This window comes from Argentina silus (genome assembly GCF_951799395.1).
Source record: "Argentina silus genome assembly, chromosome: 12".
Classification (NCBI taxonomy): Eukaryota; Metazoa; Chordata; class Actinopteri; order Argentiniformes; family Argentinidae; genus Argentina; species Argentina silus.
Window position 1 is genome coordinate 849,176 of NC_139666.1, and position 24,401 is coordinate 873,576.

The 24,401-nt window shown below is 46.6% G+C and overlaps 3 protein-coding genes across 3 annotated transcripts in view; all 3 read right to left on the reverse strand.

Moving 5' to 3' along the window:
• abi2a (abl-interactor 2a) overlaps positions 1–364 on the reverse strand; it is a 32,498-nt gene extending 32,134 nt beyond the window's left edge. The window contains 1 exon segment of the mRNA XM_083681255.1: positions 219–364. Coding sequence (XP_083537381.1) covers positions 219–335 — 117 coding nt within the window. The 5' untranslated portion in view covers positions 336–364.
• A 2,316-nt stretch (positions 365–2,680) lies between these two features.
• Positions 2,681–6,965, reverse strand: tmem237a (transmembrane protein 237a; the record flags this gene model as incomplete). Its single annotated transcript, XM_083682026.1, has 10 exons — positions 2,681–2,748; positions 2,890–3,011; positions 3,163–3,250; positions 3,767–3,840; positions 4,262–4,453; positions 4,785–4,917; positions 5,076–5,233; positions 5,349–5,442; positions 5,972–6,103; positions 6,896–6,965. 10 exons carry the CDS (start codon positions 6,963–6,965, stop codon positions 2,681–2,683), a joined length of 1,131 nt encoding a protein of 376 aa, XP_083538152.1.
• A 4,517-nt stretch (positions 6,966–11,482) lies between these two features.
• On the reverse strand, positions 11,483–21,937 carry mpp4a (MAGUK p55 scaffold protein 4a; the record flags this gene model as incomplete). The annotated part of the gene is made up of 18 exons (XM_083682027.1): positions 21,821–21,937; positions 21,343–21,420; positions 21,152–21,235; positions 20,709–20,840; positions 16,995–17,073; positions 16,568–16,653; positions 16,209–16,280; positions 15,858–16,054; positions 15,130–15,188; positions 14,951–14,968; positions 14,774–14,815; positions 14,298–14,339; positions 13,861–14,028; positions 13,659–13,739; positions 13,003–13,096; positions 12,507–12,615; positions 12,109–12,243; positions 11,483–11,671 (listed from the first exon to the last, which is right to left on the reverse strand). Exons 1-18 carry the CDS (start codon positions 21,929–21,931, stop codon positions 11,483–11,485), a joined length of 1,776 nt encoding a protein of 591 aa, XP_083538153.1. The 5' UTR covers positions 21,932–21,937.
• Positions 21,938–24,401: the final 2,464 nt, after the last annotated feature.

Here is a 24,401-nt window from a genome sequence, read left to right on the forward strand (position 1 = left end):
AGCTCACAAACAATCACAAATAATCCTGTACTGTAGTAGTTCTCTACTAAGACGTTGTGACCAGGCGGCGGAGCGGCGCAGCGGAGCGGAGCGCAGCGCTGCTGCCACGGTAGACGGTACAAGTCCTCCGTTAAACCCGGAGGATGAGCAGGAAAAACCTCTCCAAACCCCCCGCCACTGACCCACACACAGGCTCCTACACCCGTCACCGTCCTTACCTGGACGTAGTTGCTTTCGCAGTATTCTGCAACTCTTTCGAGGTTTGTAAAACTATCCAGCAGAGCTCTTCGACCGACAGGAATGTCTTCTTCCAGCAGCATTTGCAGCTCCGCCATCTTTACATGGTTCTAACCACCGACGCTGCTCGCCCCGCTGCCGCCGCCGCGCTGCTCGCCACGGGAACCGGGAGGGAGGGGGGAGGGAGGGGGGAGGGAGGGAGGAGGGGGGGGGGCACAACTTCCTCTGCCTGGGCTCTGAAAGCCTCCTATCTCTACTCAAACACCTCACACACACTACACACACACTACTACTACTACTACTACACACACACACACTACACTAACACACACTACACTACACTCACACTACACTAACACACACTACACTGACACTACACACTACACACACACACTCATACACACACTACACACACCGGCATCATTAACCTATCTCTGCTGTAACATCTCACACACACACTACTCTAACACACACTAGACTAACACACACTACACTAACACACACTAGACTAACACACACTAGACTAACACACACTACACTAACACACACTAGACTAACACACACTACACTAACACACACTACTCTAACACACACTAGACTAACACACACTACACTAACACACACTACACTAACACACACTACACTAACACCGGCTTCATTAACCTATCCCTGCTTGATAGGTAACACCTTGAGGTTTTGTGTGGATATGCTCACACCATAGTTCAGAATAACATAATACACATGACAAGGAGATAAAGTGATGAATAATCAAATTAAAGCAGAATTTCAGCCCAATTATGGTTATTAATTAGGCCCGATGTGTTAGTGTATGGTCTCTCTGTATCTTTCAGTATGTTGTATCATATCCCTGTTAACCTCATTGAGACCAGGAGGTTTGGACTATACGACTATATCCTTCCTTCCCCAGTACATTTAATACACTGTTTATCTCCTGTGATCAATGTGTTGATATAACATGCATGCTAAAGGCCAATAGAAGTGGAGGTCTACACACAATTCCCAAGTGAGCTTTTATTATGAAGTATACAGTGAGCTTTTATTATGAAGTACACAGTGAGCTTTTATTATGAAGTACACAGTGACATTGACTCATGCATCCCTGACAACTCTTTAATGAAAACAGCAACAACAAAAAATACAATCTTGGTCATATTGATTTACCTTGACGATTTAGAGAAGTGGTATTTCATATAGATTCATGAAAAAGGTGCCTTCGACATCCTCAGAATTTGATGTCTACTGTAGCTAAGATCATGGAACGTTTTGTGGAAACACATGCAGTCGGTCAAATAGCTTCTCAGCATCAACCTCTGTCCATACCTGTGTGGAGATGTGCTGATCTATCCAGGTCCTTTGACCCCGCCCAGCTGACCTCTGACAGACAGACCATGGATGTGTTCCAATTCTCTAGAAGTGTGCCATTGTGCCTTTAAAAGCATTGATGCCCGCATTTGCCAGAGAGAGGTTCCACCGTATTTCTAATACCAGTCCAAAGAGGGTGACACTTCTGGAGAAGGAAGAGAATCAGACTGCAGCCGATAGGCCAACAGATTTACCCCTGAGCATCATAACTGCCTTTATTGAGAAACAAGACTCATCTCAAGTGGATCTTGAAAACCACCACCACTGGCTTGAGGAAACAGTGCTATTCCTGATGTCTGGAAAATCATACTCAGAGTCTCTGATATTGGACATAATCAGGGGAGACATTTTCTATGTGCCTGTAATTCTAATGAGACATTCTGTACCCTCGGATTCACTGCAGCACCACTAGAGGTCAGCATTGCTCCATAAACAAGCCACTTGTGTTCCAAATGAAATCAAAATCAAATCAAATTGTAACGGTCATTTACACAATCTACAGGATACCGTGTAATGAAATGCTTTTGGGCAAGCACCCACAAATTGGTTCAAACTGTGGATAGTCGAACAATGTCTCTCTAAATGCCATAAGCATTTAAGCATCTCTACTTGATAGCATCTCTACTTGTCTCAAAACTCATTCCACATTTGGGAATGACTGATTAGTTCACTGACAGAGGCATACACATCATCATGAGGCCTGCACATCAACACATCCTTTGGCTATTCTACCTCTGGAAGAAGGTAGTATTTCATGATAGTTAGCTCATGAGGACTACAAAGGTTGCGGCTTTGAGTTTACAAATAAATGAGTGTTAGTGTGATCCATGTTTCTCCTGCATGCTGTAGTCCCTCCCAGACAGACACTCCACACATAGACACTGATGACAACACACAGCCAGCACTGACGACCTGTCTGGATTTGTGGTTTTAAAAAAAATAACATTGCGCAATAGAAATGTCTATCATTTGATACTTAATACAAAAATACAATCATTAAAATATAAAGGACGATTCCTTGTGACACGAAGAGTACTCAGAGAACAACAGCCGGAGGGTTTCAGGCCGGCATGTCCAGTTTCTCGTCATGTCTTGGATATTCTTCCACTTCCATCGCCATCAAAAACTCTGAGGACAAAGAATGAGAATGCACACTGTATATCATTTGGTTATATACCACCCACGCACACACACACACACACACACACACAGACAGGTATATTGCATCTGTATCTGTAGTAACACTATGACTATGATAACAGCTCTCACCTTCGGTGTAGTCCATCTCTGGCCGCGTGGAGACAAAGACCCAGGCTAGGCCAACCAACAGCGCCACCACCAGGTTCACCACGATCCAGGGCTGCAGGATCTGGTGCTCTGAGCCTGGGGGCCTGGACGGACCAGCAGAGGGACAGACGGACAGAGGTCACAGGTCACACAACAGGACAGACAGTACTCATCATGGGTTAAAGGCAAGGAGGGTCATCTAAGAAGAGGAAGCCCAGTGGACCCAGGAGATGGTAATGAGACAGTGTTGCTCACCACAAGGTCTCGTTGAGAGTGGGGTAGAGGTTAATACGATCGCTGGTCATCTGTTGGCTGAGGGACAGGATCAGCGCTGCAAAGTACACTGGGAAACAGATGGGAGGGACTTAGCATACACCACACACACGCACGCCAACACACACACACACACACACACACACACCACTCACACGCACACGCACACGCACACACGCACACGCACACGCACACCCACACGCACACGCACACACACCCACACTTCTCTATATGACTTATGCAAATCATTGTCCTAACCTAAACTATGAGATCTTATTTTGCAGTTGTGTCTCTTGGCTCATCAGCCAAGTTGACTCCTTATCCCCTAATCGGCTTATCTCAGACAACACCACTGGCTTTCTGGGTAAACACTTATAGTCTTCCTCATGTTTGCCAGACAGGGTTCTGCATAACATCCCTCAACAAATCAATGGTAGAACACCGACTTCCACAGATCTGGTTCTATGTTCAGATAAAGTGTTTCAATTTTTGAGTTTTGATGATTTTCGATCAACGCCCAAACTGTCACTCGTTGATTACGTCATAGGAGTCTTAACTTACTTTAACTTCACTTAACTTAACTTACAGAAGGAAGCGATGGCTGCTGGGTCCAGGGTGAGAAACCCTCTGAGCGCCATGGAGGCCTTCGCCAGGTTCACCCTGAAGAACAAAGGACGTGTTTACTGCAACAAAACCAGAGAGACACAGAGAGACCAGACAATAACACACAGGGTCATACACTAACACACAGGGTCGTACACTAACACACAGGGTCGTACACTAACACACAGGGTCGTACACTAACACATAGGGTCGTACACTAACACACAGGGTCGTACACTAACACATAGGGTCGTACACTAACACACAGGGTCTTACACTAACACACAGGGTCATACACTAACACACAGGGTCATACACTAACACACAGGGTCATACACTAACACACAGGGTCATACACTAACACACAGGGTCGTACACTAACACACAGGGTCATACACTAACACACAGGGTCATACACTAACACACAGGGTCATACACTAACACATAGGGTCATACACTAACTGGCTGTCCCTCTGACCTGTCGAAGGCGGACACGGTGCTGATGGCCAGCAGCAGGTAGGTCAGAGACTGGGCAGGGTAGGCCAGAGGGTGGTACTGCTGCAGCAGGTTCGGCAGCTTGGTCAGCTGGTCCCCAGCTAACACATACACCACAATGATGTTCCACACAGCGTACCCAGCAAGGAACCCATGAGAGAACAGCCCTATGACCCTGGAGAGACCACACACACAAATACAGGTACGCGCACACACACACACACACACACACACACACACACACACACACACACACACACACACACAGGTACGCACACGCGCATACACACATATAGGTATACACACAGGTACATACACACACACACACGCACACACACACACACGCACACACACACACACACACACACACACACACACACACACACACACACACACACACACACACACACACACACACACACACACACACACACAAACAGGTGCACCATTAGACAGGGTTCAACAATCAAATGCAGTTTAATTCCCCTCTCATTCGATGTGCTCACCTGAAGCCACTGTGAACTCTCATGGCCACGTCTCTGGTGGTCCACAGGGCCATGGCCCTCACCTCCATGTACTCGTCCATCAGGTCGTTGTGCCTGGGCAGGTGGTCCACACGCTCTGCTGCCTGGAACCGCCCTGGGTGGGTCAACACAACACTGGTCACCTACTAACTGTCATGGTTCCATACTCCATACTTTACAATACTCCATACTTTACAATACTACATACTTTAACAGCAGCGTTCTATTCTGAGGTAGAGGAGTGTGTGGAAACGGGGGAACAAGGACACTCACTGTTTCTCTCCACAAACACTTTGCCCACAGGCTGACTGTGGCCAAGAGGGGCCGAGGCAAACAGGGAGTGCTGGGGGATGGGGGGCGAGTCTGTGATGATGTCATCCTCCTCCACGCCCAGGTCACTGGCGTAATGCATCTCCGCCATCTTGGATTTCCTATCGTGGGAAAAGAGACAGTTTTGATTTATCTTGGTATTAATTTCAAGACTATGTCAGGCATCGACACAACCCCCCCCGCCCCCCAGTGGCACAGCCTTGCATGGACACTCACTTCTTGCGTTTGGTTTTGCGGATGACTTCCTCTCCGTCCGTGTGATCTGCCGCCCCGTCGCCGTTCACCAGCTCAGGTGGCTCCCCCTCCAGGTCTGGGAGAGAGAACACATGTACACACTGTAAACACAACACACACATATCTATCAATCAATCACATTTATTTGTATAGCAGTTTTTCCATAGACAAATGTCACAAAGTGCTTCAGAATGAAAACAATACAAACAATATGATCTAACACCTCATCATAGACCCCTAGAGGATCTAACACCTCATCATAGACCCCTAGAGGGAAGCCATGGAAGAAGACACATATAGGGCACGGTGGCAAGGAAAAACTACCTGGGAGGAAGAAACCTTGAGAGGAACCAGACTCCAGGTGGACCCATCCTCCTCTGGCTGACAGCTACTGAACAGTAAACTAATGTGGAACGTGGAATGTGGAATGTAGAATGTGGAATGTGGAATGTGGAATGTGGAATGTAGAATGTGGAATGTGGAATGTGGAATGTGGTATGCGGAATGTCTCAACACGTTCATGGACCCAGTGTAGCTCATGGATGGGGGTGGAAAGCCTAAATCATACAAAGCAGTCACATGACCGTACTGTACAAGAAGTGCACCTAGAGTTTGCGCTTTCTTCTTCTTCTTCTTCCTCTGTATCGGGATGTCGTGTGGTTCTGGGGTCAGTGGGTCCCTGTATTCTGACTGCCTACGACTGGCCAGTCCTTCCATCTCCACACTGGGCTCCATACCTACAGGGGAGCAGCAGTCCAATCAAATCAATGTTTAGTTATCATATACATAGACTACAGCTGTAGACATGGTATTAGTATTCCCTATCAGGTAAGAGATGGTATTCCCTATCAGGTAAGAGATGGTATTCCCTATCAGGTAATAGATGGTATTCCCTATCAGGTAAGAGATGGTATTCCCTATCAGGTAATAGATGGTATTCCCTATCAGGTAATAGATGGTATTCCCTATCAGGTAATAGATGGTATTCCCTATCAGGTAATAGATGGTATTCCCTATCAGATAATAGATGGTATTCCCTATCAGGTAATAGATGGTATTCTCTATCAGGTAATAGATGGTATTCCCTATCAGGTAATAGATGGTATTCCCTATCAGGTAAGAGATGGTATTCCCTATCAGGTAATAGATGGTATTCCCTATCAGGTAATAGATGGTATTCCCTATCAGGTAAGAGATGGTATTCCCTATCAGGTAAGAGATGGTATTCCCTATCAGGTAATAGATGGTATTCCCTATCAGGTAATAGATGGTATTCCCTATCAGGTAATAGATGGTATTCCCTATCAGGTAATAGATGGTATTCCCTATCAGGTAAGAGATGGTATTCCCTATCAGGTAATAGATGGTATTCCCTATCAGGTAATAGATGGTATTCCCTATCAGGTAAGAGATGGTATTCCCTATCAGGTAATAGATGGTATTCCCTATCAGGTAAGAGATGGTATTCCCTATCAGGTAATAGATGGTATTCCCTATCAGGTAAGAGATGGTATTCCCTATCAGCCCACCTTCTGCTGTCTCCTCCACATCGCTGGCCTCCTTTTTCGACCTCTTCTTCTTAGTTTTGGTGATTGGCATGGCGTCTGGAACAAGATCAAGAACAGCAATTAGTCATAAAAGAACAGCAATTAGTCATAAAAGAACAGCAATTAGTAATAAAACCCCTCAAAAGGATTTAGGGGTTTGCTGATTGTATCAGCTCCTTGAGATGTCCTAGATTTAGTATTCAGAGGCTCAGACAGGATGGAAACCATCAACCTTTAGGGGCTTTACACACTACACTACCACACCACACTACACACACCACACTACACACACCACACTACACACACCACACCACACACACACACACACCACACCACACCACACCACACCACACCACACTACACCACACCACACACACACACACCACACCACACCACACACTACCACACACACACACACTACCAGGCCGGCCTGTACCTACTGCACTGGCTCAGTTGTCATTTCACATTGTCCTTTCTATGACTGTTTCAGCAGCTATGGTGGACGCACAACCAGGCCAGCTCAGCTCAGCTCAGCTCAGTACGGCCCAGTGGTGTGAATGCGGGTTTTGTCTTATTCAGTCTAACTTAAACTAAATAAATAAAAGTACCATGCAGAGGATTCAATCCTTGGAATGTACATATTACCCTCAAGACAACATAAACATTACAGCATGCAGACGTCACCAAGAGGCTGATAAAAGCACGACAGACCTGCTCACCTCCTGTCTCTTCACTGTGTTCCTCCACCACCATGAAAAGAGAAGAAAAAACAGTACCACAGTCAACGGTCTGAGTCTAGACCACGTCAACAAAACAACAACAAAACGCTTCAACTCGGCTCCTCCAAGTGTCTTCTACTGTACACTCTGATCCAGTATCTGAGATGGGTCTTCTACTGTACGTTCTGATCCTGTATCTGAGATGGGTCTTCTACTGTACGCTCTGATCCTGTATCTGAGATGGGTCTTCTACTGTACGCTCTGATCCTGTATCTGAGATGGGTCTTCTACTGTACGATCTGATCCTGTATCTGAGATGGGTCTTCTACTGTACGATCTGATCCTGTATCTGAGATGGGTCTTCTACTGTACGATCTGATCCTGTATCTGAGATGGGTCTTCTACTGTACGCTCTGATCCTGTATCTGAGATGGGACTTCTACTGTACGATCTGATCCTGTATCTGAGATGGGACTTCTCAGAAACAGCTCAGATTGGCTGACGGATAAACATGCCGGGTCATGACAGCCTTTTGATTGGCTGCTGAGGAGGAGCTGAAGTCATCATGCACCACCTCGTTGGGAATCAGCCCTGGTGCTAGATATAGCCTGTAGCTCCGTAGGTATGAGCTGTACACTGAGTGGATTACAGAGTAAATCAGGTGTGAGATGATACAGGAGCTACCTTCCCCCTCTCACCTGGGTACAAGCTCACACTGGAGCACCTGTGGATGGCACGGCTGAGGGACAGCCAACGGCCAACTGCATTTGGGTCTAAGACACTGAATCCAATTACACGCTGTCGAATGAGGCGATGCCCTGTTAGTCATAGAATTAGAAGAATTGTAATTCTATGGTCGCTGTAGTGTCCTCACACAGACTCACGCTGATGGTGACGTCAGCTGACACCACCACAACCGTCAGTGTGAACAAACGTGATGACATCACCCTAAAGTTGGCAGGTCAAAGAGTTGATGGTCATTTCAGTTGCGTCTGGAAGACTCAACCTTCTGCATGTCTGTACTGCCCCTCAGTCCCTTCTGCATGTCTGTACTGCCCCTCAGTCCCTTCTGCATGTCTGTACTGCCCCTCAGTCCCTTCTGCATGTCTGTACTGCCCCTCAGTCCCTTCTCGGAACACGTTTGAATGATACACATTAGGAACTACAATCATCTTCGTCATAATGGCATATTTGTAATTGTAAAGAGCAAAGAAACAATAAAGGAAACTCTTAGAAAACCTTCTGGGTTCCAAGTAGAATCACCCACTGTACCAAGCTAGTCCACTGTACCAAGCTAGTCCACTGTACCAAGCTAGTCCACTGTACCAAGCTAGCCCACTGTACCAAGCTAGTCCACTGTACCAAGCTAGTCCACTGTACCAAGCTAACCCACTGTACCAAGCTAGCCCACTGTACCAAGCCAGCCCACTTCAATGAAAATGAGGACTTTTAAAGGACTGACTGGGCAATGAGACTTTTATTTTGAGGTTGATGAGTACAGCTGGCTGTCAATAGAACAGTCAAATACCTCAACGATTGATCAGGGATGTAAAAAAAATACATACATAAATCAATAAAATAATATCTGTCATATTTGCATCACTAGTCATTTTAAAAAAGTAACATCTGAAAATCAGAACAAAAATATTTGGATATCAATCATAGGTACACAGTTGGCAATGTGGTCAATAAACCTGATTAGAAGTCCATGCCAATCATCCCTAGCCTACTGTTGTCATAGTAACACAGGTAGACTAATAACACACAAAGCTAATCAGATCTCCTCCTTAAAAACACAACACACACCCACTAAATACCACCGGTGCACAACTATCTTCCATGTCAACATTATCAATCTGTTTCCATGTGTCCTAGCGACACTGTGGTACTGTGAAACCATCTGAACATGAAATGAACATAAAGGTACAACACCCCCTCAGGAAACTAAACATAGAACATGACTGTATACAAATATTAGCGCACATTCCCAACAACAGATATTCGCACATAAATGTAAAACAATACTATTTCTCATTCCCAGATAAACTAAACAAAGCCAGAGTTCAAATTCCCTGTAACAGCAGGTATGCAACACCGCAACAGAACACAACCCAGCTATCTCCAACACATCCGATTAGTTAACAAATCCTGTTTATTCTAATCCTACCTGTTGACTCCAACAGTGGATCCAACACGATTCAGTGAATCAGTTCACCCGAAAACATGATACCCATTCCTGAGCCCATCACACTACCCAGCGCCCTGAAACAACCCCGGGAAGGAAAGTGTGTGCTGCTTACCGTGAGCTTTCTGGTCATCCTACTCTGCCCAGCGAATGGTCGAGGATCTGCCTGCACGGCTGGCCGTAGGGGAGGGGAGGGGAGGACTACAGCAGGGCGCAGGGTGGAGGCTGACTAATCCGCAGATAAATCCTCATAGACCTACATCTGCTGGGGATTAGCGAGGCATAGATCACTCAGGTCTGAGGACGTGGAGAAAGGAGGGCGACCAGGGTAGCCATGGGGGGGCAGGAAATCCAAGGGAGGGTTTAACCTCATCCAGGGTCATCACCAGGTTGGCATCCAGGGTCATCACCAGGTTGGCATCCAGGGTCATCACCAGGTTGGCATCCAGGGTCATCACCACATTAGTCCTGTCTTTGCTATGGGTTAGGGTTAGGGTTAGGGTTAACCCTAACCCTAATACATGAGATGAGAATACCTCATACTCCATGGTCTGTTATCCCAGTCTATAGTTGGGGTTTATACATAGATAAACAGATATGTGTGGTGGTATTACATCTAACAACAACCTAAACACTTACAGTATTTCGCATTTTACTTTACATTTTATTTCGCAATTGTCTTTACACTGTTTACTTGTTCTGAACAACAGATGTTTTAGGTCCACGTTTTCTCGAATGAGACACAGCATCAATTGGTAAACAAAGACGATGTTTTGATATGTTTTAATGAAGAGATGAATACATTCATACACGGACACGCTAAAACAAGCTAATAGAAAACCCCACGTTCTAAAAGCTGCCGTCGCTCTCAGCGTTCAGAGCAGCTCCGCGACGCGGCTTCCCGCACAGCGATCCCGCACAATGCTACACACACTCACCACCTATGATATTCAAGTTTTTCAGTTTTACAAACTAGTCAAAGCCCTTATATGATTCAAATGACAAAAATGAACAAAAAAAAACGATATACGACAAACTGCTGATAAAGCACAATGTAACGTACAGTATAGTGACAGTATTAAACATACAGCACACATCATCCACACAGTAACCTGAGGAAGAATGTTGCACCAGTAGGACTCAGATCCACGACATCAGAAGAGGATCAATTAACGGAAAAGGAGTGGTTGTAATATTTGTTTTGGTGACACAACAAACATTACAGAATCTCTGCTTGGCACTCACTCACCTCACTCACTCACTCACTCACCTCACCTACTCACTCACCTACTCACTCACCCACTCACCCACTCACCCACTCACTCACACACTCACACACTCACTCACTCACTCACTCACTCACTCACTCACTCACTCACGCATCTGAAACCAGTCTTAAAGCCAGAACCACAGAACAACGTTATCCAATCGTCCCAGTCTGAGCTACAACAGAAATACAAATAATAAAGGCAGTAAGGATTGGATTTCATATCTATATCTATATTCTCAACTTTTCATTGAGATATTTAAATATAGTCATATCAATTCATTAATTATTCATATATTCATATTCAACATACTCCAACTATCCCTCCCTCCTCTCCTCTCCTCTCCTCCCCTCTCCACTCCTCTCTCCTCTCCTCTCCTCTCCTCTCCAACTGTCCATCAGGGCTTGTCTGGTGCCAGCCAGCTGACAGGGATCCACTGTGGTTCTTCCTGGGCCTCCTGGATGGTGGTGAACAGCTGCAGACACGAGTCCTGCAGGTCAGCGTTCAGGATCACACTGTCAAAGTACTGGGCATACTTAGTCTCCATAAACTTGGCCCCCTCCTCTATCTCCTCAAAGTCATCCTCCTAAGAGAGGAGAAGGGAGGAGGGGGGAGGGAGGGGGGGGGATGAGGGAGGGAGGGGGGGGGATGAGGGAGGGAGGGAAAGAGGGGGCAATTTGGCACAATGTTTAGATGTTTAGGTGGAGAACTGGACTGAAGGGAAACAGCAGAAGCTGGAGGGAGAGCACCAATCAAAGAGCAGAACAGAAGTTGGAGGGAGAGCACCAATCAAAGAGCAGAACAGAAGCTGGAGGGAGAGCACCAATCAAAGAGCAGAACAGAAGTTGGAGGGAGAGCACCAATCAAAGAGCAGAACAGAAGTTGGAGGGAGAGCACCAATCAAAGAGCAGAACAGAAGTTGGAGGGAGAGCACCAATCTAAGAGCAGAGGGATAAAGCACTCATCTGGACCATCTAGACCTGGGTTGAGCTCACAGCGCACCGTGGTGGAGGGGACTCTTACTCTGAAGGATCTGTTGAGGTGGTATTTGGTGATGATGTGGGCGTCCCTCCGTGTCTGCTTCATGTACTCTCTGTTTGGCGGCTTCACAAAGATGATGTAAGGCTTCAGCTTCTTGGTTCTCAGAGAAACAATACACTGAAAAACAAAATACACATGTATTGTATAAGTCATTGATCATGACTTGAGACTCTGGATCAGTTGGTTTCTTCTCTTACAACAGTTTGGAAACTCCCAGCTCAACTTAGACTTTTGTATTTTTTGGTGGTTTTATAATTATGAATGAATGCTGATATGAATGTATCTCTCAAAGCAATTTTAAAGATAAAAGACATTAGACATAAAAGACTTGGCACTCTAGGTGGTGACAATCCTCTTTGGCAGTTGGTGAGTGAACCTACATGTGGCTCCATGTCAACAACACAGGTCCTTCCTGAGTCCAGCACGTCATTGACCGCATCCAGGCTGGTGCCATACAGGTGACCCTTATATTCTCCATGCTCCAGGAACCTGTGGAAGGCAGACACACAACATCTATAGGGTAGTCATTGAAATAAACATAAATATGAATTATCATTTGGGAATGACTGGATGGCCTCGATCATAGACAGATTTGGTGGATCCAGCAGGCATGAGCAAATTATTATCAATCATTATTAACCATAAAATATCTGTTGGAGTCAGATATAACGTAATGTCGTAACGTAATGTCAACTGTTAGTTGGTCATGTGACCACTAGTGTAGAGTCCGCTTTATCATGTCCAGAACCGCCTGAAGTTATTCTGGGAATAAATGTCTTTATTTGAAACCCGTCCAATCCTTCTCTGTTCTACAGTGTTTTTATTGAAATTCTTCAGACTCGGACAGAAAGGACAGAGCAGGTCAGGTGTTGTTACCTGTGGTTACACACCATGTACTCAAACAGCTCCTTGGTAATGAAGTGATATTCTCTCCCTATCACCTCCCCGTCGCTGGGAGGTCGCGTTGTGTCTGGTGAAGACAGGGACAAAACAAAACGCATCAAAACACCGTCAAAAGTCAACCTCCGATCAAGCACATGAAGCCACAATATCATACCACCAAGGAAGCCGTTATTCTCTGAGTTGTTCATATTCATATGTATTATATATATATATATATACAGTACCAGTCAAAAGTTTGGACACACCTTGCCAAGAGTGTGCAAAGCTGTCATCAAAGCAAAAGGTGGCTACTTTGAAGAATCTAAAATATGAAACATATTCTGGTTTGTTTAACACTTTTTTGTTTACTACATAATTCCATATGTGTTCCTTCATAGTTTTGATGTCTTCAATATTAATCTACAATGTAGAAAATAGTAAAAATAAAGAAAAACCATTGAATGAGAAGGTGTGTCCAAACTTTTGACTGATACTGTATATATATATATATATGATAATAACACCATTAATGATTATACATCAGTAATGATCATACATCAGTAATGATCATACATCAGTAGTGATTATACATCATTAATGATCATACATCATTAGGGTCCATAGAGATCCAGTAGGTAGTGAATACATACGAGGCACTGGTCCCTGGAAGGCGGCTGGGTTGAGTTTGATCAGCCTCTTACGCATCTCATTCACTCCAACGCCAGAGGGACCTGCAGGAACACCAGGCAGTCACAGACACACCACAGACACACCACAGTACAGTCACACAGTTACAGTGATCCCTCCCACACCTCTACTGTAGATGGGATGTGTCAACAGTAAGCTTCTTACCAACGAGGACGATGAGGCGGTGAGGATCCTCCAGGGGGCGCTGGTAGGTCACCACCTCCTCGTAGGGGTTGGACAGGGCGTTGGTGTTGGGCGTGCAGGAGTTGCAGGACCGGTGTCTCTTCCTGTGCGACATCCTCCTCCACAGACGGAAGCTACGCCGGAACCCCGCTGGAACAACCACAACCACAACCACCACAACCACAACAACATCCACAACCACCACCACAACCACAACATCAACCACAACCATAACCACAACATCAACCACCACAAGAACAACAACCACAACAACCAAATAGTCAGGCTGGGATTCAATCAATCGCAGCTGTGAAAATGCAACATACTTCTTCATTAAATATGTATTCAGGAGGAGAATGAGCGACGAAAAGTGATTTGTGAATTGTCTGTTTCGTGCTGCATCATCAAACACGGCCTACCGATGTAGACGCTGTCCATGCTGCTTCCTGTTTCAGCCTCTTCTGCAGGGAAATAACAGGAACAGGAAACAAGTGAGATAGATAATGCAGATCAATAGGTTAGACACTAAAACAATTTGCAGCTGAAACGACTGAACATATTCACCTTCTCTGAGATCCTCTATAATATCAAGAAAATGAAGGAAAACAGATGTTTACATTTTAACAAGGTTTAGTCTCGAAGTAAAGAGCAGTTTCATTACAAATACGACAAGATGACATTCCTAACTGTCTTTTCAACTGAGCCTCACAGGTTAATACTCCAGATTTCTATACCATGATTTTATAAAGACTTACCTACCAGAATCAAAATCTTCCTCATCTATAGAACAAAAAAACAGATATATAATGTTACTTCACTGCATGTCAATATGTAGTAGAATTGAAATTGCATTATACATGTTTATGAATAAGAATTAGAAGTATGGAGTGTTTACCTGCTATGATATATGTGTCTTCAACAGACCGCACATCCTCCTCTGGAACAGAACACAGACATCCTGCGTCACACAGAGAAGCTTCCTACAAACAGACTACCTCTCCTTGATGAAGAGCACCATTCTAAACAGTGTCACAGTGTTGTACCATGTTTCTACAGTTCTTCTCATACACACCGTCATCAACCTTGGGGACTTGGAGTCGGCAGAGAGGGGAAAAGAAACAACATGTCACAATGCATACAGTATCAGACCACCTGACTACTCCAAGATGTAATGATAGGGCTTGTCAGATCATAGCCACACACACACACACACACACACACACACACACACACACAAGCTACAGTACTCACAGGGTTTGGTGCAGGTGTGAGCCTGGAAGGGTTGTGACCACCACATCTCCCTCTGCTTGCTGGATGACAACAATCAGAGACAAACACCGTCAGACTCAACAATCAGAGACAAACACCGTCAGACTCAACAATCAGTAACTGAGTTGAATCTTCTAATGAATCTTTATCATTTGTCATTCTTCAGTGAAATATGCACATTTGCACTCTCTCTCACACACACACACACACACACACACACACACACACACACACACACACAAACGCACACAGACGCACACACACACACACACACAGACACACACATCCTATTACATACTACTATTGCGGCTACTATATGTATCTACCCACTCCACTGTTGTTGTTGTGTTTCTGCTGCTACCTCTCCCTGACGTTGTTGTTTCATTACTCCTTCATTGTGTTGTTGAGGAGCTAGCTTGTCCAAAGCATTTCATGACACCGCCTACGGCTGTATTCTGTGTTTTTGACAAATAAACTTTGATTTGATTTGATTTGATTTGATTTATGCTGTACTTCTTAAATTTCCTGAATCTCACGATTAGAGCTGTGCTTGTTCTCTGACACAAAATCCTATCATGACATCACAGCTTGTAAGTTGGAGATTTTTGTGTAAACCATGTCCCGTTGTCAATAGGAGGGATTTGCACGAAAACACGCAAATCTCAAGTCAGGCCTCGTCCCAAATTGAATTGCCTCCCTGCCCCTCTGACCTCTTGAACAGGCTGATGGAGGGGACCAGGCCGGCGCAGGCCGTGGCGCTGGGCAGTTTCCTGGCCTGCCACCAGTGGTGGTCCGTCTGGTCCACGATCTCCAGCAGGTCCCCTTTACGGAAGGCCATGCCAGCGTCAGGGCAGGGGATGGCAGGGTCCTGTTGGGGACAATAGTCCGCCATGGTTCGCACGTACAGCTGAGGACGGAGAGGGGATACAGGAGCACACGATTGTGTACAGTGAATAACACATACCAACAGATGATTTTGTGTTATACTAACAGTCAAACATTTTGAGCATTTTTTTTTTTGTATGTTTTGAAATCGTATGATGGTGTTGAGGTCTCCTTACCAAGGTTTGGTTGTTGGGCGACGTAATTGTGTTTGGGATCACTTTGAACAAGATAGTGCCTTGAGATTGGATCTAGAAAGGAGAAGAAGAGTATGAGTTAATGGTGCTAGACCACTGGATCACCCCAGGCCGTGGTGCTAGACCACTGGACCACCCCAGGCCATGGTGCTGGACCACTGGACCACCCCAGGCCATAGTGCTAGACCCCAGCCCATGGTGATACAGTAAGTTTACGGGTCCCTTAGAACTGAACATGTCCCATCTGAATATGGCAGGCAACCCTGATCAGTACCAGTTCCTATAGCCTGAAACTGACCCAGAGTCTGTTTGGGTTGGCTAGGCAGAGCTCGGGGACTCACTAGGATCCGTATGACCTGCTCCGGGTCCAGCCCCTCCACAGGGTTCCCATTCACCTCCACCAGCAGATCTCCAGGATGCAGAAGACCTGCACAGCACAACACACTCATTTATATTCACTACAACAAACGTGTTTGTATGTATCTAGTAGACCTAACCCTAACCCTGACCCTAACCCTGACCCTAACCCTGACCCTAACCATGACCCTAACCCTGACTCTGACCCTAACCCTAACCCTAACCCTGACCCTGACCCTAACCCTAACCCTAACCCTGACCCTGACCCTGACCCTAACCCTAACCCTGACCCTGACCCTAACCCTAACCCACGCCACAGCACAACGTTTCATTGAGATTTGCAGCAGACAGGCAGACAAGAAAAGATGTGGAATGGAAATGCTTTGTCCAAACGAGGACAATCGGACTCACCGCTGCGATCAGCAAGGCCTCCGTTGATTACCCTCGCTATGTAGATCCTTCCAGAATCATCCTTCTTAATAGTCGCTCCCTGGGAGACAAAAGATAAACAACTCAAACACACTTTTACATCATAATTATGAAGAGGAGGAAGTATGACGTGTTATGTTGGTGAGTGAGAGCGTCTGTGAGGATCTATGAACAGATGCAGAAATGAGCAACACGTGTTGGGGAAGCTACTCTGAACATGTATTTAACTAAATTACCAATTACTTTACAAGGAAAGACGTTGAACTACACTAAAGCTACCCTTGAGAGAAATATAGTTTGTCAAACTAAAGCTACTTTGAAAAAACTTTGAGTTCACTACATTGAAACTACCTTATCCAACACACGACAGTCAGTTACTGAAAGATGACCAGTCCATGTGACAGGAAGCGTGTGACTGAAATCACTGGGAGACAAAAAGTGGGGAAACCGGAGGCAAAAATGTAGTGAGCATTTACAGTAGCTAACTACACCGGTACATGGCAAAAAAGTAGTCGGGAAATTTAAGAGATGTGTTCAAGATTCTCAAGATGGAATGATATGAACTAAGAAGAAAGAAAAGATGAGATGTTCAGCCTGGGAAAGAGAGCAAGGAGGTCAAGAAGACCTGCAATGAGCAACCAAGGATGGGGAATGGCAGACACACTCAGAGCAACCAAGGAATGTGGATGGGGAATGGCAGACACACTCAGAGCACACAGTGGTGGCTGGAAGCTGAGAAGTAAGAGAGAGCTTGAGAGATGATCGCATGGTAGCCAAGGAGGTTCCAGCAACGGGAAGGATTTATGTAATGCGTTGAAGGCAAGAGAGAAGGTGAGTTGAAGTCTACAATGAGGGGGTGATGATAGATACATGTGTATACCTCTACCTTGGACCATTTGGCTCTGAAGTCACAGGCGGCAGTCCAAAGACAGGAGCATCCATTGTGAGCAAAACACTTGGAAATATTCCATTCCTTTCTGAGCGGAGCCCCAGAGACTGTCATTGAATAATCATCTGATACTTTTGAGGCCATTATGGTGGTTGTTGCTGACTTGTTGTTGACTCTTTCCACATGAAGGAAAACCCATCAGAGCACATGAGGAGAGGAGAGCAGGGTCCTGGTTCAATTTTTCTTCTTCTTTATCTTCTTCTTCTTGCTGGAGAGGCAGCCTGTGGTGTCGTTATAATCACTGTGGTCCTCCACAGGCCTGGGTACACTCCCATTGGAGAGGTGAGCCTGTCCGTTGCCGCTCCTCGGAGTAGCAGTAGGGGCAGTTATGGTCACTCTCCTCTTACAGCGGTCATTTTGACCTGACGCAGACAGAACCTTCCTCGGTGGTGACCGGGGACTGTCCATGTAGCCACCTAGAGAGTTGGAGGAGGAGGAGGAGGAGGAGGAGGTGGAGGAGGGAGAGGAGGAGGAGGAAGAGGAGGAGTAACGGGAGCGGCTGGGGGGAGGTGGTGGGAAGGGCGTAGGGGGTCGATAGACGGTCTTGGGGGCCTCTGGGGTCTTGTTAGCGACGGGACAACGGGGGGGTTTGGGGGCCTCTGGGGTCTTGCTAGAGATGGGACAGTGGGGGGGCTTAGGGGTAGATGGGGTCTTGTTAGCGACGGGACAACGGGGGGGTTTGGGGGACTCAGGGGTCTTGCTAGAGACGGGACAGTGGGGGGGCTTGGGGGTAGATGGGGTCTTGCTAGAGATGGGACAGTGGAGAGGCTTGGGGGTAGATGGGGTCTTGCTAGCGATGGGACAGTGGGGGGGTTTGGGGGATTCAGGGGACTTGCTAGAGACGGGACAGTGGAGAGGCTTGGGGGTAGATGGGGTCTTGCTAGCGATGGGACAGTGGGGAGGTTTGGGGGATTCAGGGGACTTGCTAGAGACGGGACAGTGGGGGGGCTTGGGGGTAGATGGGGTCTTGTTAGCGACGGGACAACGGGGGGGTTTGGGGGATTCAGGGGTCTTGCTAGAGACGGAACAGTGGGGGGGCTTGGGGGTCTCAGGGTTCTTGCTAGCGACGGGACAGTGGGGGGGCTTGGGGGTCTCAGGGTTCTTGCTAGCGATGATGAGCCCCTGGAGTTTGTCCACCACCTCCACCAGCAGGTTGAGAGCTTGGGCGTTCTCCTCGACGCTGTCCGACATCAGCTCTGTGGCCGCCACCATCTTCTGGCCAAGATGGTGGACGTCGCTGGTGCTGTGCTCGAAGCTGCTGGCGACCGTGTGTACAGTAGACTTGAGCTCACCCAGGCTGGGCTGTTTGGTCAGCTGTAAAGATGGCCGCCGGCAGCTGTTCTGGGACTCCCTCCACATGTGGCGCCTGGCCATGGGGCTAGAGGGCGCCGTCTGGGCCCGGGCTGCAAATCCCAGGGTCAGGACTGTCCGAGGGGGGTGGTGGGTGGGGGGGTCTGGCGTGGTCTGGCTGAACGTGGGGAGCGGCCCCTTCCAGTGGGAGAGCGGGTAGGCGTAATCCTCCTTGCCGTTGTCTCCGTTACATTTGCTCTTGGTCGAGTTGTCTCCACGGATGAAAAGGAACGTTTGGAAAGGTTGGAAAAGGAAACGAAAAGAAAAAGGAAATGAAAGAGAGTGGGAAAAAATGGTAAAGGGGCAGTGGACAAGTTAGAAAAAAAAGCAGAAATAATAATTACGAGAAATAGGAACTATCTAACCAGAAGAACCAGAAGAATGTAAAAAAAGAAGTTGTCTTGAAAAGTCCAAGCTTTGCAAAACATTGTACTTCCCGCTTCCTGTTTGGCCTCTTACCGACACGGACAGGGCTGTAGACCGAGGGAGCAGATTGGTTGAGGCCGTTCTCCCGGAGACCGCTGGTCTGACGACACAGCCTGCAGCTACCTGTGGACTCGTACCGAGGCAAGGGGCGGGTCTGGCCGGGCCGCAGGGGGGGCAGCAGGCCAGCAGAGGCAAAGCTGTCCCCTCCACCTCCACGGCCGAGCCGCTCCCTGGACCACGCACGCCTGCCTGGGACCAGCCTCTCCAAGGTGAGGCGTCGCAGGCTGTTCAGGCGGGTGCGTAAACCCCCTCCGTCATTCTTGTGAAGGACAGACACGGCCGGGGTTATATTTATCATCATGACTTAACTTGATGCCAACCTTTCGCTGATTGGTAAGACTAAGGTTGTTCCTAGAACGTAGATTAAACCTAATAACACCGATGGGCTGCAGGAGAGGGCTTGGGTTATGTCTACAACTACGATTCATCCTGATACCAACTTCAGATGGAGAGAGAGGGCACTTTAGAGGACCAAAGAGTCGTATCATACCTGTAGAAATATGACGTCTATGGTCAATACAGCACCACAGTTCAATACTGTAACTCGATATTGATGTGTCCTAGTCACAGGGACCAACAGGGATTTTTGCATGCTCAGGACCTCAAAGTCACAGACTAGATCATAAATCATAGTTAATCATAAATCATAGTTAATCATAAATCGACACTGGATGTTACTCTATACACTTTAAGCCACCTTATGTCATTGTTTTGTTATGATTATATGGTGCTGCATTGTTGATTGTGTGATTGCTGTTTGCTGCATTGTTGATTGTGTGATTGCTGTTTGCTGTTTGCTGCATTGTTGAGGAGTTGTTGTTGCCCAAAGCATTTCACTGCATCGTCTACAGCTGTATTCTATGTATGTGATCAATGAACTTGGATCTGATTTGACGGTGAGCATTCCTCACCAGGGGCTGCTGGTTCTTGACCAGGCACACAATCCTCATGGCCTCCTCGTCCTCTGAGAGGTCCTCTGGCAGCGGGTCCAGCACCGGCTCGTAGTCCCTCTGGGCCACCGTATCGTGGGCCGACAGGAGTGCCTGGGAGAATAACGCTGTGAGTCAGCAGAGCTTTTGTACCGACAGAAAAGGGTTGAATAGAGAGCTGCTGTGTACCTGAATGTGGAGACAATCACTCCAGTAACAAAAGAGTATCAACAACTAACCCTAACCCTAACTCTAAACCTATTACATAGAATCTAATTGTATAGTATAGTGTGTATAGTCATTGCTTTGTAGTGGCACATTAATAGAGTTAAGTCTTGTGAGTTTTGTAATTCATAGCAGTGGTATTATATGAACAACAGTACTGATTGTCAGTGTCACTACAAGGCAGTTGTCCTATAACCAACCTGCATGTGTGGGGACCTCAGCAGATCGTACAGCTCCCTAGCCTCAGGGGACGGGACTGGCACTTCGATTATATCGGACAGCATCTGTCACACACAAACACAAGACACAGTCCATGATCAGTCATTCATACTGTAGTAGGCCGAAAGGCCAAAGGTCATGTTGTTCTTCATCAGTGTGAGCGTGTGCTGACCTCGTGGGACAGCCCTGAGGCGTAAGGCAGGTAGGGGCTGGGCGGAAGCCTCTGGAACTGCAGCAGGCACTCATACACCTGTGGAAACAACGGGATATGACGTTGTATTAGCAAGTGGCGCTAATGCGCTAATGGCGCTAATGCTAACTCAAAATGCTAGGTCAGATCAACATATACTAGCATGGACTAAAAATGGACTAGCCAGCTGGTTTAGTAGACTGCAGTGTCTACCAGACATTCTGCTAGCCCACGGTCTAAAATATGCAACGGCTAAAGCAAAACTGTAACTCTTAATACATGAACAACATTTCAACTCACATCTGATCTACTACACACAAGTATTTCCCACATTAAATGTACACCTGTGAAAACAGCTGCAGTTGTTGGCCACATTTTTCACTAGCAAGCTCTGAAAGCGACCAGCCCTAGCTAGCTTAATGTGTGATGTAATTCATGAGTACGTGTGTGGTTGAGAGACCTTGAGCAGAGATTGGAGCCAGGGGGCGCTGAGGAGACTGTACAGGAGGCCTGCTCCGTTGATGTCCCTGCTGACGGCCCTTCTCACCTCCCCCACCACGCTGGCCAGCATCTCCGTCAGACCTGGTAAACAAAGGAGAGACAAACAGATCACTGATCTAGAAACAATATTTAGTAGCCTGGGGCGGTCCAGTGGTCCAGCACCATGGCCTGGGGCGGTCCAGTCGTCCAGCACCATGGCCTGGGGCGGTCCAGTGGTCTAGCACCATGGCCTGGGGCGGTCCAGTGGTCCAGCACCATGGCCTGGGGCGGTCCAGTGGTCTAGCACCATGGCCTGGGGTGGTCCAGTGGTCTAGCACCATGGCCTACAGTGCACACACGTCGGCATGGGTTAGAATCCGGCCCATGCCCTGCTGACATATCCTCTCCTCCTTACATTCCTGTCTGTCTTCACTATCTCTGTCCAATAACGCAATGAAAAATATAACAGTGGGACTGCCCCATAAAAAAAAAACTTAAAAAAACCCAAAACATAAGAGACATACAGATCACTGACCTAGGAACAATGTTAATAGATAACTGGTATAGATACCCCAGTACAGAACATGGATTTACCAGTCAATACCCCAGTACAGAACATGGATTTACCAGTCCATTATTGAAGTATCCAAGATGTGCACATTTTTGTTCTAACCTAGCTCTAACGCACCTGAATCAGATGTGTTAGGGTTGGACTGAATCAAAAAGGTCCACCCCTTTGATTTACCCAGGACCAGGATTATCATCCAGTGCAATAAGGAACAAAGTAAAGCTAACAAGGACATGGTTTAACAAAGTGAGATACACTTTAGATTTTTACCACTTGTTGACCATTGACCATTTAATCCCTGGACTGCACGGTGTGTGGTATGGTGACTGTAAACTGTGGAAAGTATTTTCCTTTTCGAGGACAATCAACTCAACTGAAATCTGAATCTGAAGGTGGTTTCAGGGAGCAGTCTCACCGTGGTCATCAAGGCCTTCCGCCGGGCCCAGCTGTGTCTCCACGGCCGGTCTCATGGTGAACATCCAGCCACCTGGGTCACTGAAGACACAACAACAGGGATTCAGCAGTACTCGATGAGCTACATGTAAGCTACAAGCACGTGCATCCATCAACTTAACCACAAACATCAGTAACATTCAACTTCAGTGAAATCGTAATGAGATGATGTACATTAGAATGTCAGTATTTACATTTGAATGTCAGTATTACATTAGAATGTCAGTATTTACATTAGAATGTCAGTATTTACATTAGAATGTCAGTATTGTATTGTATTGTATTAGAGTATTGTATTACCATGTATAGAGGGACACCTCTATCTTGCCCCACCTTATTAACTATTTAGCTTGAAGGTTCTGATTGCCGGATGTGAGCTGGTGACTGGAGGGTTCATATCCAGGTGCCTACCACAGCCGTGCTGGTGACTGGAGGGTTCATATCCAGGTGCCTACCACAGCCGTGCTGGTGACTGGAGGGTTCATATCCAGGTGCCTACCACAGCCGTGCTGGTGACTGGAGGGTTCATATCCAGGTGCCTACCACAGCCGTTGTGCCCTTGAGCAAGGCACTTAGCTCCAGGGGTGCCGGAATATTCAATATATGATATATATTCAACTGCTGGTAAGACCTTAACTACCGTCTCACAATGGAGGATGACTGGGATGTCCTTCTTATCCCCTGTTATTCTCTTAGCCGTCTTCAACTTTCCCCTGAATCATCAAACATCTGGTTCAACTAAGAGCAGCCGAGGTGCCACAGTCATCTCTTCTTCAGGTCTTCTTCAGGTCTTCTTCATCTCTTCTTCAGGTCTTCTTCATCTCTTCTTCATCTCTTCTTCATCTCTTCTTCAGGTCTTCTTCATCTCTTCTTCATCTCTTCTTCAGGTCTTCTTCAGGTCTTCTTCAGGTCTTCTTCAGGTCTTCTTCAGGTCTTCTTCATCTCTTCTTCAGGTCTTCTTCAGGTCTTCTTCATCTCTTCTTCAGGTCTTCTTCAGGTCTTCTTCAGGTCTTCTTCATCTCTTCTTCAGGTCTTCTTCATCTCTTCTTCAGGTCTTCTTCAGGTCTTCTTCAGGTCTTCTTCAGGTCTTCTCAGGAAAAGCCCTCATCAACACACCACCATGGAACACTTACAAAGAGTCGTTCAAACTTCTCCAATGCTGCCACTGACATGCCTGATCTTGGGGTCCTTGGCCCAAACACCAACAAAAACCTCTAAATAGCTTTGCTTCCTACAGTAGTCTACATATGATCTCTCATTTGTTCTAGTTCAAATCCTTGGATCTGTCTGATTGTGCACCTTTAAAATAAACAACCGCTGAGTTCAGCTACAACACAATATGGTACCCAGGAGATTGCAATGGCTCAGACGCCAGGAGAGTGGAGGCGGTTATAATACGCTCAGGCAGTGGAAAAGATGATCGTCAGGGTTACGAATGACAGATGACAAGACATTAACCTCAACAACCAACCATTTAAGAAAAGAAATGTCAAAAGTCAAACCTTACCTTCACAGATTTATTTCAGATGTCCTCCTTCCT